The sequence below is a fragment of the Balaenoptera acutorostrata genome, chromosome 2 (genome assembly GCF_949987535.1).
Source record: "Balaenoptera acutorostrata chromosome 2, mBalAcu1.1, whole genome shotgun sequence".
Lineage (NCBI taxonomy): Eukaryota > Metazoa > Chordata > Mammalia > Artiodactyla > Balaenopteridae > Balaenoptera > Balaenoptera acutorostrata.
This window is the reverse complement of record NC_080065.1, coordinates 45,688,471-45,704,426: the sequence shown is the minus strand read 5'-3', so window position 1 is coordinate 45,704,426 and position 15,956 is coordinate 45,688,471. Positions and strand designations below refer to the sequence as shown.

At 38.8% G+C, this 15,956-nt stretch overlaps 1 protein-coding gene across 1 annotated transcript in view; it reads left to right on the top strand.

The window, feature by feature from the left end:
* CDC20B (cell division cycle 20B) overlaps positions 1 to 15,327 on the top strand; it is a 61,799-nt gene extending 46,472 nt beyond the window's left edge. The window contains exons 9-12 of the mRNA XM_057541565.1: positions 444 to 669; positions 9,078 to 9,203; positions 9,708 to 9,825; positions 15,227 to 15,327. Of these exons, the coding sequence (XP_057397548.1) occupies positions 444 to 669; positions 9,078 to 9,203; positions 9,708 to 9,825; positions 15,227 to 15,327 (571 nt within the window). The remainder of the gene's footprint in view (positions 1 to 443; positions 670 to 9,077; positions 9,204 to 9,707; positions 9,826 to 15,226) is intronic.
* The last annotated feature ends 629 nt before the right edge of the window (positions 15,328 to 15,956 follow it).

Genomic DNA, 15,956 nt, shown 5'->3' with positions numbered 1-15,956 from the left:
TATCATACACATATGCCATTTCGTTGAGATAATATGAAATATTCTGAATTCCAGAAAAGTAATATTTCCTGGGTCTAGTACATAAACTACTATCTGGGAAAATATGATAATCTTCTAAATTTATTTTTTCCATGCCTGTATTAAAGCCATTAAAGTTAAAGCCATTAACTTTAAAGCATCATATTAAAGCCATTAGAGTTATCTATCAAAAGATATCTTTTAAATATCCAGATTTGAAACTCTGCCAGGCAAATCTATTTCACTTGTGGGAAGAATCACCCAGGCAGAATACTCCATCCTTATTAACTCAAGAAATGTCTGTGTTTTGTATCTGTCCTAAGGGGTCTTTCAGGGATTTGAACAATACTTTCTTTCATGTTATGCTTATGCAGCATTAGGGCTCAAGTTTTCTGTCCTAAACCTGCCCCTTTACCTCTGGGCAGTGGGTCGAGACTGGGCCGTGTTTATCATCACGATGTTCGGGTAGCCCAGCACCATGTTGGAACTCTTCACCACAAGCAAGCTGTGTGTGCCCTGAAGTGGTCGCCGGGTGGCAGGCTGCTTTCCAGTGGCTGTAGTGACGGACTGCTGACTATATGGCCCCATGATCCAGGTGTGAATGCACAGGGTCACCCGCTAAATGTCATACCCCAACCTACAGCAGTCAAGGTAAGAAATCCAACAGTTTTGAAAGTTGTGCTTGGGCTGGAGGTTAGTTAAGCATGGGGCATCTGGTGTAAAATTAGTTAAAATATAGTTTTGCTGAAGTGACAAGACAAAAGATCTGCAGAGAGCTGCTTCCTGCAAAGAGCTGCTTACATTCTAAGATGTCTTATCAGAAATACATTGAATTGAACTAAGAGTTTCTGGAAACCTGGGCAAGCCAAGCCTTGTGGCAGCTACTACCTGGGGAATCATAAGAACAGTCACCAGTGTAAATATTTTCACACTTACCACCAACTAGCCAACTAGTATAGCAGGAGCAGAAGCAGACTTCAGAGGTTGACATCTGTGTGATTTCTCTCATGATGGAGATTCTAGTTTTGCCAAAACAGCTTGTTTATAGTAAAAGCTAATTGGAAGTAGGGTATTGAAGAAAATGATTGCTAATAAACATAAAGATACTCTCTAAAAAACATAAAAATATTCTATGATAAAACTGGGGTCCACGGGCTCAGGAGAATTTCTCAGCCTCTTTAAATTGTATGCAAAATTTTGTGTTTACTGAAATAGCCCTCTTATCCAACCCAGTCAGGGGTGTAGCTGAATGGTTATTTAAAAAAGACAACTAAGGTAGGTAACCATAAGATATGATACATATATATTGCAAATATTTTATTTCAACTGAAAATTAAATTGTACATTTATTCACCATACAAGGTCAAGGTCTTTACTTTGAAGGTAGGTTGACTGATTAGAGTTCTTCATTGTCTTTCTTGTATGAACTATAACCATATTTCATTGTTTAAGTTTTCTATTTATGGTATTTATTCTGGTTATCTATTGCTATGTAACAAATTACCCTAAAACCTAGTGGCTTAACACAACGATTATTTTATTATCTTTTATGGTTTCTGTGGGTCAGACTTTGGGAAGGGCTCTTCTCAGCAGTTCTGGCTCAGGGTCTCTCATGAGGTTGTAGTCAGACAGTGACTAAAGCTAAAAGCGCTGGGAGCTGGCGCAGCTGTTGGCTGGCTAGTCATCCTTCCCTCTTCATGTGGTCTCAGAGCTTCTCCACATTGGGTCAGTTTGGGCTTCCTCACAACATGGCAGCCTTAAGAGAGTTGGACTTTGTGGCTCAGGGCAACAGGGCCAGTGCTTCAGAGAACAAGGTGAAAGCGGCATCACCTTTTATAACTAATTCCACGAGTCACGCAGTGACACTGTTGGTGCATTCTACTGTTTGTAAGCCAGTCACAAGCCCTCCCAGATTCAAAGGGAGGAGAATGAGATTCTACATATTGATGGAGGATGTTGGTAAAGGGTATGTGGGATGGGAGATTAATTTTTAACTCCAATTAAGCTTAAACTCAGGATGAGATTAATGTACTCATTTGATGCTGGTGTTATAAAAAGTTACAACTATTTGGAAACCTATATCAGCACTTCTGAAGCTTGGAATTTACCTAATAAAATAATATATCAGAAACAAAAGACATATGCCAGAATGTATTTATTATAGTATTCTTTTTTTTTTAATTTTTAAATTTTATTTTATTTATTTTTTATACAGCACATTCCTATTAGTCATCAATTTTATACACATCAGTGTATACATGTCAATCCCAATCTCCCAATTCATCACACCACCACCACCACCCCCCACTTTCCCCCCTTGGTGTCCATACATTTGTTCTCTACATCTGTGTCTCTATTTCTGCCCTGCAAACTGGTTCATCTGTACCATTTTTCTAGGTTCCACATAAATGCGTTAATATATGATATTTGTTTTTCTCTTTCTGACTTACTTCACTCTGTATGACAGTCTCTAGATCCATCCACGTCTCTACAAATGACCCAGTTTCGTTCCTTTTTATGGCTGAGTAATATTCCATTCTATATATGTACCACATCTTCTTTATCCATTCGTCTGTCGACGGGCATTTAGGTTGCTTCCATGACCTGGCTATTGTAAATAGTGCTGCAATGAACATTGGGGTGCATGTGTCTTTTTGAATTGTGGTTTTCTCTGGGTATATGCCCAGTAGTGGGATTGCTGGATCATATGGTAATTCTATTTTTAGTTTTTTAAGGAACGTCCATACTGTTCTCCATAGTGGCTGTATCAATTTACATTCCCACCAACAGTGCAAGAGGGTTCCCTTTCCTCCACACCCTCTCCAGCATTTGTTGTCTGTAGATTTTCTGATGATGGCCATCCTGACTGGTGTGAGGTGATACCTCATCATAGTTTTGATTTGCATTTCTCTAGTAATTAGTGATGTTGAGCAGCTTTTCATGTGCTTCTTGGCCATCTGTATGTCTTCTTTGGAGAAATGTCTATTAGGTCTTCTGCCCATTTTGGGAATTAGGTTGTTTCTTTTTTTAATATTGAGCTGCATGAGCAGTTTATATATTTTGGAGGTTAATCCTTTGTCCATTGATTCGTTTGCAAATATTTTCTCCCATTCTGAGGGCTGTCTTTTCATCTTGTTTGTAGTTTCCTTTGCTTTGCAAAAGCTTTTAAGTTTCATTAGGTCCCTGTTGTTTATTTTTGTTTTTATTTCTGTTACTCTAAGATGTGGATCAAAAAAGATCTTTCTGTAATTTATGTCAAAGAGTGTTCTTCCTATGTTTTCCTCTAAGAGATTTATAGTGTCCGGTCTTACATTTAGGCCTCTAATCCATTTTGATTTTATTTTTGTATATGGTGTTAGGGAGTGTTCTAATTTCATTCCTTTACATGTAGCTGTCCAGTTTTCCCAGCACCACTTATTGAAGAGGCTGTCTTTTCTCCATTGTATATCCTTGCCAACTTTGTCATAGCTTAGTTGACCATAGGTGCATGGGTTTATCTCTGGGCTTTCTATCCTGTTCCATTTATCTATATATCTGTTTTTGTGCTAGTACTATATTGTCTTGATTACTGTAGCTTTGTAGTATAGTCTGAAGTCAGGGAGTCTGATTCCTCCAGCTCCGTTTTTTTCCCTCAAGACTGCTTTGGCAATTCGGGGTCTTTTGTGTCTCTACAAATTTTAAGATTTTTTTGTTCTAGTTCTGTAAAAAATGCAACTGGTAATTTCATAGGGAATGCATTGAGTCTGTAGATTGCTTTGGGTAGTATAGTCATTTTCACAATATTGATTCTTCCAATCCAAGAACATGGTATATCTCTCCATCTGTTGGTATCATCTTTAATTTCTTTCATCAGTGTCTTATAGTTTTCTGCATACAGGTCTTTTGTCTCCCTAGGTTTGTTTATTCCTAGGTATTTTATTCTTTTTGTTGCAATGGTAAATGGGAGTGTTTCCTTAATTTCTCTTTCAGATTTTTCATCATTAGTGTATAGGAATGCAAGAGATTTCTGTGCATTAATTTTATATCCTGCTACTTTACCAAATTCATTGATTAGCTCTAGTAGTTTTCTGGTGGCATCTTTAGGATTCTCTATGTATAGTATCATGTCATCTGCAAACAGTGACAGCTTTACTTCTTCTTTTCTGATTTGTATTCCTTTTACTTCTTTTTATTCTCTGATTGCCATGGCTAGGACTTCCAAAACTATGTTGAATAATAGTGGCAAGAGTGGACATCCTTGTCTTGTTCCTGATCTTAGAGGAAATGGTTTCAGTTTTTCACAATTGAGAATGATGTTTGCTGTGGGTTTGTCGTATATGGCCTTTATTATGTTGAGGTAGGTTCCCTCTATGCCCACTTTCTGGAGAGTTTTTATCATAAATGGGTGTTGAATTTTGTCAAAAGCTTTTTATGCATCTATTGAGATGAACATATGGTTTTTATTCTTCAGTTTGTTAATATGGTGTACCACATTGATTGATTTGTGTATATTGAAGAATCCTTGCATCCCTGGGATAAATTCCACTTGATCATGGTGCATGATCCTTTTAATGTGTTGTTGGATTCTGTTTGCTAGTATTTTGTTGAGGATTTTTGAATCTATATTCATCAGTGATATTGGTCTGTAATTTTCTCTTTTTGTAGTATTTTTGTCTGGTTTTGGTATCAGGGTGATGGTGGCCCCATAGAATGAGTTTGGGAGTGTTCCTTCCTCTGCAATTTTTTGGAAGAGTTTGAGAAGGACGGGTGTTAGTTCTTCTCCAAAAGTTTGATAGAATTCACCTGTGAAGCCATCTGGTCCTGGACTTCTGTTTGTTGGAAGATTTTTAATCACAGTTTCAATTTCATTACTTGTGATTGGTCTGTTCATATTTTCTGTTTCTTCCTGGTTCCGTCTTGGAAGGCTATACCTTTCTAAGAATTTGTCCATTTCTTCCAGGTTGTCCATTTTATTGGCATAGTGTTGCTTGTAGTAGTCTCTTATGATGCTTTGTATTTCTGCGGTGTCCATTGTAACTTCTCCTTTTTCATTTCTAATTTTTTTGATTTGAGTCCTCTCCCTCTTTTTCTTGATGAGTCTGGCTAAAGGTTTATCAATTTTGTTTATCTTCTCAAAGAGCCATCTTTTAGTTTTTATTGATCTTTACTATTGTTTTCTTTGTTTCTATTTCATTTATTTCTGCTCTGATCTTTATGATTTCTTTCCTTCTACTAACTTTGGGTTTTGTTTGTTCTTCTTTCTCTAGTTCATTTAGGTGTAAGGTTAAATTGTTTATTTGAGATTTTTCTTGTTTCTTGAGGTGTGCTTGTATTGCTATAAACTTCCCTCTTGGAACAGCTTTTGCTGCATCCCATACATTTTGGATTGTCGTATTTTCGTTGTAATTTGTCTCTAGGTATTTTTTGATTTCCTCTTTGTTCTTCGGTGATCTCTTGTTTACTTAGTAACGTATTGTTTAGCCTCCATGTGTTTGTGTTTTTTACGTTTTTTTCCCTGAATTGATTTCTAATCTCATAACATTGTGCTTGGAAAAGATGCTTGATATAATTTCAATTTTCTTAAATTTACTGAGGCTTGATTTGTGACCCAATATGTGATCTATCCTGGAGAATGTTCCATGTGCACTTGAGAAGAAAGTGTAATCTGCTGTTTTTGGATGGAATGTGCTATAAATATCAATTAAATCTATCTGGTCTATTGTGTCATTTAAAGCTTGTGTTTCCTTATTAATTTTCTGTCTGGGTGATCTGTCCTTTGGTGTAAGTAAGGTGTTAAAGTCCCTGACTATTATTGTGTTAGTGTCGATTTCCTCTTTTATAGCTGTTAGCATTTGCCTTATGTATTGAGGTGCTCCTATGTTGGCTGCATATATATTTATAATTGTTATATCTTCTTCTTGGATTGATCCCTTGATCATTATGTAGTGTCCTTCCTTTTCTCTTGTAACATTCTTTATTTTAACATCTATTTTATCTGATATGAGTATTGCTACTCCAGCTTTCTTTTGATTTCCATTTGCATGGAATATCTTCTTCCATCCCCTCACTTTCAGTCTGTATGTGTCCCTAGGTCTGAAGTGGGTCTCTTGTAGACAGCATATATATGGTCTTGTTTTTGTATCCATTCAACAAGCCTGTGTCTTTTGATTGGAGCATTTAATCCATTCACGTTTAAGGTAATTATTGATATGTATGTTCCTATTACCATTTTCTTAATTGTTTTCGGTTTGTTTTTGTAGGTCCTTTTCTTCTCTTGTGTTTCCCACTTAGAGAAGTTCCTTTAGCATTTGTTGTCGAGCTGGTTTGGTGATGCTGAATTCTCTTAGCTTTTGCTTGTTCGTAAAGCTTTTGATTTCTCCATCAAATCTGAATGAGATCCTTGCTGGGTAGAGTAATTTTGGTTGTAGTTTATTCCCTTTCATCACTTTAAATATATCATGCCACATGCCACTCCCTTCTGGCTTGTAGAGTTTCTACTGAGAAATCAGCTGTTAACCTTATGGGAGTTCCCTTGTATGTTATTTGTCGTTTTTCCCTTGTTGCTTTCAATAATTTTTCTTTGTCTTTAATTTTTGTCAATTTGATTCCTCTGTGTCTCAGCGTGTTTCCCCTTCAGTTTATGCTGCCTGGGACTCTCTGCACTTCCTGGACTTGGGTGGCTATTTCCTTTCTCATGTTAGGGAATTTTTTGACTATAATCTATTCAAATATTTTCTCAGGTCTTTCTCTCTCTCTTCTCCTTCTGGGACCCCTATAATGTGAATGTTGTTGCATTTAATGTTGTCCCAGAGGTCTCTTAGGCTGTCTTCATTTCTTTTCATTCTTTTCTCTGTATTCTGTTCCATGGCAGTGAATTCCACCTTTCTGTCTTCCAGGTCACTTACAGGTTCTTCTGTCTCAGTTATTCTGCTATTGATTCCTTGTAGTGTATTTTTCATTTCAGTTATTGTATTGTTCATCTCTGTTTGTTCTTTATTTCTTCTAGGTCTTTGTTAAACATTTCTTGAATCTTCTCGATCTTTGCCTCCATTCTTTTTCTGAGGTCCTGGATCATCTTCACTATCATTATTCTGAATTCTTTTTCTGGAAGGTTGCCTATCTCCACTTCATTTAGTTGTTTTTCTGGGGTTTTATCTTGTTCCTTCATCTCGTGCATAATCCTCTGCCTTTTCATTTTGTCTATCTTTCTGTGAATGTGGTTTCATTCCACAGGCTGCAGAATTGTAGCTTTTCTTGCTTCTGCTGTCTGCCCTCTGGTGGATGAGGCTATCTAAGAGGCTTGTGCAAGCTTCCTGATGGGAGGGACTGGTGGTGGGTAGAGCTGAGTGTTGCTCTGGTGGGCAGAGCTCAGTAAAACTTTAATCTGCCTCTCTGTTGACGGGTGGGGCTGGATTCCCTCCCTGATGGTTGTTTGGCCTGAGGCAACCCAGCACTGGAGCCTACCTGGCTCTTTGGTGGGGCTAATGGCCGACTCTGGGAGGGCTCATGCCAAGGAGTACTTCCCAGAACTTCTGCTGCCAGTGTCCTTGTCCCCATGGTGAGCCAGAGCCACCCCCTGCCTCTACAGGAGACCCTCCAACACTAGCAGGTAGGTCTGGTTCAATCTCCTATGGGGTCACTGCTCCTTCCTCTGGGTCCCGATGTGCACACTACTTAGTGTGTGCCCTCCAAGAGTGGAGTCTCTGTGTCCCCCAGTCCTGTCAAAGTCCTGCAATCAAATCCCGCTAGCCTTCAAAGTCTGATTCTCTAGGAATTCTTCCTTCCGTTGCCAGACCCCCAGGTTGGGAAGCCTGACATGGGGCTCAGAACCTTCACTCCAGTGGATTTACTTCTGTGGTATAAGTGTTCTCCAGTTTGTGGGTCACCCCCCCAGTAGCTATGGGATTTGATTTTACTGTGATTGCACCCCTCGTACCATCTCACTGTGGCTTCTCCTTTGTCTTTGGATGTGGGGTATCTTTTTGGTGAGTTCCAGTGTCTTCCTGTTGATGATTGTTCATCAGTTAGTTGTGATTCCAGTGCTCTCGCAAGAGGGAGCGCACATCCTTCTACTCCGCCATCTTGAACCCTATTAAAGTATTCTTTATAAAAATAAACAACAAAAACACAATCCCCCCAATCCACTTCTCTCCAAAAAACTCAACCCAACCCAATGCAAACCAAACCAAAATAAGATAAAAAAATCAACCTGAGTCCAGCATTAGAACAAACATTAATTAGAGTATAATAACATGATGGAATAAAGTGGGATTACTAAAAATGATAATTATGAAAAATAAGTTAAACATGGAAAGCCGTATAATAAGTGAAAACAACAGAAAAATAAAATAGTATATACATTATGCTTAGTACTTTATAAAATAATTTTACATATAGAAGATAATATGTAAAAATGAGAATAGTTGCCAGGATGATTGATAAGGATATACAGATAAATATAACTGAAATATTTGTTAAAATATTTTTTAAAGTTACTGTTACTAGTCATTTCAATTATCAATATAACTGTATAATATTAAATTCTGTTTTTCAGAATTAACAATAACAATTTATAACTAAAGAAAAGGCAATTTTATTTTCTAAAATGTATTAAGATTTGAAATACATGAGATTTTCTTGTGTTGTGAGCAAGCATGTATAGCTCTCTATTCTTTTCTATTCCCTCTCTGACCTAGAACCTAAGGACACAGGTAGACAAACCAGAGGAAGACTGTATTTTATAACTAGATGCTAGGGTCACATGTCAACTCTTCCAGCAGCAGATTTTTGCCCCAGAGGATGTGTTGAATGAAGCTTTTCAAACATATTATTGTGGGGTTTTTCTATGTTTAAAATACTTGCAATTGTTATCTAAATTTGAAGAAGGCACGAATACGTGATTTCTAGTCCCTGAGAAGTAATCTCTGGAGAGTAAAGTAGCTCTTGCCTTTGGATCAGAGGTCCTGGAGATCTGCCATGGGGGCAGAGTTCTGGAACTTCTGCTTATATGTGTGCAGCTCATTCATGAGTTCACCTTCTCCGAAGCTGACCTGCCTGTGTGATTATTTGGAACTTTAAAGGCCATGGATTGGTGTCCCTGGCAGTCTGAAATCCTCGCTGTTGGAGGAGGAATGAAGGACGGACACTTACACATCCTGGACATAAATACTGGGCAGAGCATCCAGACCCCAAGCACAAACTCACAGGTAAACATCTCTCAGGGAGTTTACCTTCATACTGATCTTCTAGAATCTTGTGAAAATAACTTATGATAGAGCATAGAACCCAAACACACCTCTCTTTACCTGTTAAGTCTACAGGAATTTCAGTTCATAAGAGTTTCTTTTTGTAAAACCTTCTTCATCTGTGAGTTGAAAGTTAATTGAACTTGTGTATCCTTTTTTTTCATTTCCCTTCTTTCTCAGCACTGCTTTGACTGTGAAACGTGAGCGTAGTTTGACTCTTCCTAGACAATGACCATAGTCCACTTCAATTCATAGGTTCATTGCGCCTAAGCCTATTTGTATATTTAGTCTTTTGTTGCCTTGGGATAAACTTTCCTAGAACTAACATAATTCCTCTAATGCCCTAACCCCATGCGTGGACTGGAGGATAGATGTGGACAGAGCATTCTGCCTAGGATTAGTTTAAAATGCATTCAATGATTCAGAAATTGCCATAATTCTATATTTTGGGGGTCATTATTACAGATTTGTTCCCTAATCTGGCTACCTAAGACAAAGGAGATTGCAACTGGCCAAGGGTCTCCTAAGAATGATGTGACTGTGTGGTCCTGTCCTGCTCTGGCCAGGTCCCGTGGGTTTTTTGGTAAGTAAATAGGTAAGTAAAATTCCATGTACCTATTGCAAAGTGAGCTGCTACTGGTGGAAAAATCCATGAATGGAAGATTTTCTCCTTCTGGTTCTTTGAAGTATATATTTTATCAGAGGAAAAAGCCCTACACCCACCACACCTCAGGGAGTGTATATAGCTGAGTGTTTCTGAATTTGATTGTTCGTCACTTATAACTGTCATGTCTTCTTGCATTCGTGTATGCAGTGATGATTGTGGACAGTTTTCAAAATGTGTTTCTGAACTCTGGAGTTAGCATTATAACTCATCTTACCCTATTTTGCAGAAGAACCAGCAGAGCTGAAATGTGTGGGAGATAAGGAAGTATGAAAAGGGTGAGACATTGTTCTATGTGGGGAGACCACGCCAGGCTGTGAGACTCTGGGGAGCTTCTGCCCTTTCAAGGCAGACTGCTGTTCTTTCTCGGCATAGTTCTGTAAATGTTTACTGGTTACTTCTTGAGAGCAAGACCCCATGATGGAGAATAAGACCCGGACCTTGTCCTCAAGAGCCTTAAATGCTCTTTGGTGCAATCTGAAATGTTAAAAGGGGCTGAGGGAATTAGGGAGACAGAAGTGTTGGCTGATGAAGGAACAGAGCACTGGCATCCAGTCTCTTGTAGACCTCTGATTACATAGTCTATCTTCTTCTCTTGCCACTCAACTTGTCTTCTGGTCATCCCTGAAAGTTATTTATTCAACATTTATTTATTTAGCATCTACTATGTGCCAGGCACTTTTTGTGGCACTGGGAATACACAGCTGAACCAGACAGACAATATCCTTGCCCTCATGGAGCTCACACTTTTGTGGGAGCAGACAGACAAAAACCAAATATATACAATATTAGGCAGTGATAATACCATGATTCTCTTTGGAGATTCTGAGAATGTTTTTGGCCACAACAAAACACCCTTAACAGAAAGACTTCCTGCTTCTGCTGGTCAGGCTGGCTGGAGCTCAGGTTAGCCTCAAAATGACTATATATCCTTCAGCTGTTATACTGTGTGACTTGGTGAGTAAAAATACAGGCATGGTACAGCCACTATGGAGAACAGTATGTAGGTTCCTTAAAAAACTAAAAATAGAACTACCATACAACCCAGCAATCCCACTACTGGACATATACCCTGAGAAAACCATAATTCAAAAAGAGTCATGTAGCACAGTGTTCATTGCAGCACTATTTACAGTAGCCAGGACATGGAAGCAACCTAAGTGTCCATCAACAGATGAATGGATAAAGAAGACGTGGCACATATGTACAATGGAGTATTACTCAGCCATAAAAAGAAACGAAATTGAGTTATTTGTAGTGAGGTGGATGAACCTAGAGTCTGTCATACAGAGTGAAGTAAGTCAGAAAGAGAAAAACAAATACCATATACTAACACATATATATGGAATCTAAAAAAAAAAAAAAGTGGTTATGAAGAACCTAGGGACAGGTCGGGAATAAAGACACAGACCTACTAGAGAATGGACTTGAGGATATGGGGAGGGGGAAGGGTAAGCTGGGAAAAAGTGAGAGAGTGGCATGGACATATAAACACTACCAAATGTAAAATCGTTAGCTAGTGGGAAGCAGCCGCATAGCATAGGGAGATCAGCTCGGTGTTTTGTGACCACCTAGAGAGGTGGGATGGGGGAGGTGGCAGGGAGATGCAAGAGGGAGGAGATATGGGGATATATGTATGTGTATAGCTGATTCACTTTGTTATAAAGCAGAAACTAACAATTATACTCCAATAAAGGTGTTAAAAAAAAAAATACAGGCAGCTCTTGACAGAGCCACTTCAGTACCAGCATGAGTGTAGGAGAAGCATGAGTTGGTCCTTTGCATATATTTAATCACAATTCACCAGACCTTTTTAGTTTAGAGAAACACTTAAAATCAAGCCTCAAAACCCAGTTCTTTACAAAATTATAATTCCAGCAGCTAGATAGGTCCTTCAGCTAGGTGGGAGTACTGATAGATACTTGAACCATTTGCTGATGCTTAGAATAAAGAATGTACTTAGTGTATTTTTGTTTCTCTGTCCTTAATAAGTTATACTTTTCTAGTTTTAATGACTTGTGAATTTTTTTCATTGATATTAGATAGCTATCCAAAGGTACATTTAACCTTTTCTCCTTCCTTTAAAATGCTTTTGGCTGGAGAAGATGCAGTTAATTTTGAACTTTTAGACACTAATTTTCATCTCTAACTCAGTAGTTTCTTCTGTGTACAAGATTTCCGCAAAGTGTTTAGCAGGAAGATTGTTTTACAAACACACATCATGTAGTCAGATAAATTTGGAAATTCTGGGTTAAACAAGAACAGTTTTTCTTTCCTAAGAATGTCTCAAAGCCTTTGATACGTTATGTGTATTGGGAATCTCCAAGAGGAGTTACAGCATTCTCTGTTTCCCAAATTCATCTGGGAAATATTTGTATGGGAGCATCTTGAAGTTCTTGCTCCGTGAACGTGCTTCAGGGGGCACTGCCACATGGCATGGGGCTGCTGAGGTCTTCAGCTTCTATGTGTTTTTACTGTCTGTCAGTGTTTCCATTGTGGGTCAAGATCAGCACTGAAAAAAAAAAAAAAAAAAAGAAATAGAATGGTATAGAATGGAAAAATGGAAAAGTAGGTATTATTTTGTGAATAACTTTTGTCATAGTTATCAGTACATTTGCATGTATGGGGTCACTGCATAAAATGTAGTTTTGACAATGAGTTGTGGTCATAAAGCTGGAAAAAAGCTGTTCTAGATTGTGGTCATGCCCTTAGTAAGTCTCACCCTGTTACCCAGAGTCATAATTCTCTGGGGGAAAATTTTAGTTAGAGAGGTCTCACCCACCTGACTACAGAAGAAAGATACCTTATAATTCCCCCTCCTATCCACCCCGCGGAGAGTTGTAATTTACAAGGTTTGAAACAGTGGTAGGTAACTTTCTAGTCTATAAATGAGATCTGACCTTTGACTGGGTTTCATCAGTCCATTGCACATACGTCAGTATGTGGTCTCATTTATGGATGTAGCTGCATAAAGAAAACCAAACTTTCAATGCTTTCAGTGACAGTACTCTTGGCACGTGGGGATGTAAATCCTAAAAGAGGACCTTCATCTGAGATAAGGTGGCATTTCCCACTATCTAGTAAACTAAGATTGTCACTAATGTGAAAAATGTATTTCAAGAATGTTTTTGTTTCCATCCAAATGCCATATTCCTAACAAGTTCTAGAAGTAGCTATCCATTTTTTAAGTCAAGATATTTTTCAAAGCCTGCTCTATAAAACATTTGGGATTTTTTCCCTGTTATTCCTTTTTCCACTTTCTCTTCTTCCTTCCTCTTCATCTTAACACACCATAATAAAGAATGAAAGAGTATTTATCACTGATTATATTTATTGAATAGATTTTTCTTTTTTAGGTTTAATTTTAAAGCAGTGGTATAATGATCTGTATTTTCCTAACTAAATTAAGTTGCTTTTCATTTATATGGCTCAAATAAAAAAAATTTTAATTTTTAAAAAATAATGGATACTGGCCTTCATTACAAAAAGAGATTCTTCTTTGCGTTGGATTTGGAGCATGGTAAACAGTTAAAGCATTGAATTGGATTCTAGTTCTGGCTCTGCCATTAATCAGCTGTGTGGCCTTGAACAAATAGTTCGATATTCTTAAATTTTTTCTTCATCTGTAAAATAAGAAGATGGCATTATATCTATAAATTTAAACATCTTTAATGCACCAACATGCCTAGGGCCAATCCCATGTCTCCTTGGAGGTGTGTCTTTGCGCGTGTGTATGTGTACGTGCGTGTGTGTGTGTATGCATGAAGGAGAGCATTGGGAGTTATGTGTTTAGATGGAAAAAGCCCCAAGTATCTAAGAAATGTCTCCTTTGGGAGTGGAATAGTGTATCTGCACTCCTTGCTGTTGAGAATCTTGTGTCAGAGAACAAGATTATTTCTGAAATTCCAGCTCTCAATTGAGTTGTAAGCAGTACTCCTCCTATGAGGGGGTGGCCACCTACCTCATTTAATTTTAGTTGTGCCCCCAAATACCTACCCACTCAAAAACATATCCAACCTCTTTTTTCCTCTCATCTTCCCAGTCCCAGCTTTCTTTCATGGAGTCAGCTTTGTGGATTTTGGCCTGAAGTTTTGATCGTGAAAGTTACTGTTGGATTAGGATAGGTTTTGCAAAGTATTTTCCAAGGAACCCTAGTAGTTTGAGATGTTCAAGTCAAAAGGACTCTGGTGAAATAAGTTTCAGAAATGCTGCCTATTATAGCCTCTTCTTCCAAATATTTCTAATGCATATAGCAGTTTTGAAATAAGGAATCCTGTTTAATTTTCTTAACTTGGAGCTCCAAATTAATGGGAACATTAAAGACTCTTTTCATTTTTAATACCTATCAACCTTGTATAGAACTATTGTTCCACAGAGTGTTCTTTCGGAAATGATCAGATAGATAACAGAAAGAGGGTATTGTCTTCAGAATTTCATATGAAAGACTCATGTATGTTTTGTGAGACAGATTTTTGGGTCCTTTTCCATTAAGCTGCATCAGTTTATTTGATTAGTTTCTTGAAACCAAGATCCCAAAAGGATGACTTTCAGGGAAGGATAAGAAGAGGGATGGAGTGTGTGGTAGGAGCACAGCCGTGGTAATTCCTGGGTGTTGGTGGGTTAGAGAAGATAGAACTAATAATAGTATAAGGCATGAGGGGTGTGGTGAGCTAAAAACTGGTCCCCTCAAAGCTATCCACGTCAAATCCTTGAAACTTGTGCGTGTGACTTTATTTGGTGAAAGGGTCTTTGCAGATGTAATTAAGTTGAGGATTTTGAGATGAGATGGCAAGTGTCCTTATAAGAGGCACACAGAGAACAGACACAGAATCAGAGATGATGTGACCACAGAAGCAGTGATTAGAGTGACGTAGCTACAATTTGGGAATGGCCAACAACTGCCAGAAACTAGAAGAGGCAGGGAAGAGAATCTCCCCTGGAGCCTCCAGAAGAAGCCAGCCCTGTCAAATCCTTGATTTTGGACTTCTGGTCTGTGAGAGAATAAATTTCTGTTGTCTTTAGCCGTGCAGTTTGTGGTAATTTATTACAGCAGCCTTGGGGAACCAAAACAAGGGGGAAGAGCCCTGAAGGGCAACAGTGAAGCAAAACCTTAGCCACTTTAGGGTGTTACCCAGAGTCCTCCCTCACTGGTGTTTTCCATGGCAAAGGTGCAGTGGGAGTGCCAGCCCTGAATGTGGCAGGGGTTTGGAGAAGCCCTTTATCCTATATGGGATTCGTGGCCCCAGCTTAGGTTGCTTCCCAGTCCTCAGCAACAGCCCTTGACATGTGGAACGTGAGCTGTCTGTCCTTCTTCCCACAGGCCACCGAGGCAGAGTGCTGCACCTGGCTTTGAGCCCAGACCAGACCCGGGTTTTTTCTGCCGCCGCTGATGGCACAGCCTGTGTATGGAATTGCTGCTAGTCACTCAGCCCCTCTCAGCTCCAGCTTCCTCATTTCTATGTGAGAATAATGATGCTGGCCTTGCCTTCTCCATGGTGCTGTCATGAGGCTCAAACAAGATGACGTGCTTTTCCTGAGGTGAATGCCTGTTCTCCTGACCTTCCTTCGCAGGTTACTTTATTTGCTCTGCCTCGTTCCATTGCATTTCCCAGACATTGTCTTTGACTCTATGCTTCTCTCTCTGACTTCCTCCTCCTCCTCCCCTTTTCTTCTCCTTCTCTCTCTGTCTTTTCCTCGTTAGAGGTGCATTTTCACTGCTATAGTCACAAGAATATCTACAGCAAAGATTTCTAAACGCTTCTTTGTCACTCGACTTTTCTCCCAAGCTCCAGCCTCATACTTCTGTCTGTCTCTGGATATTTCTTTTCTGAGATACTTCTTTGTCTTTAGCTCAAACTCAATACATTAAAAACACAACTTATTCACTTGAAAAACATTGATTAAAGTGCTACTCTATGTTAAGCATGCATATTATTTCCTCTCAAAAAGAGGACTTCTGTGGGACTCCCTTTTCTCTTATGATGGTGTCATCCTTATCCTGGTCGTCCCATTACTCAGGGATCCCCCTGGTTATTCAGTTTACCCCTTGT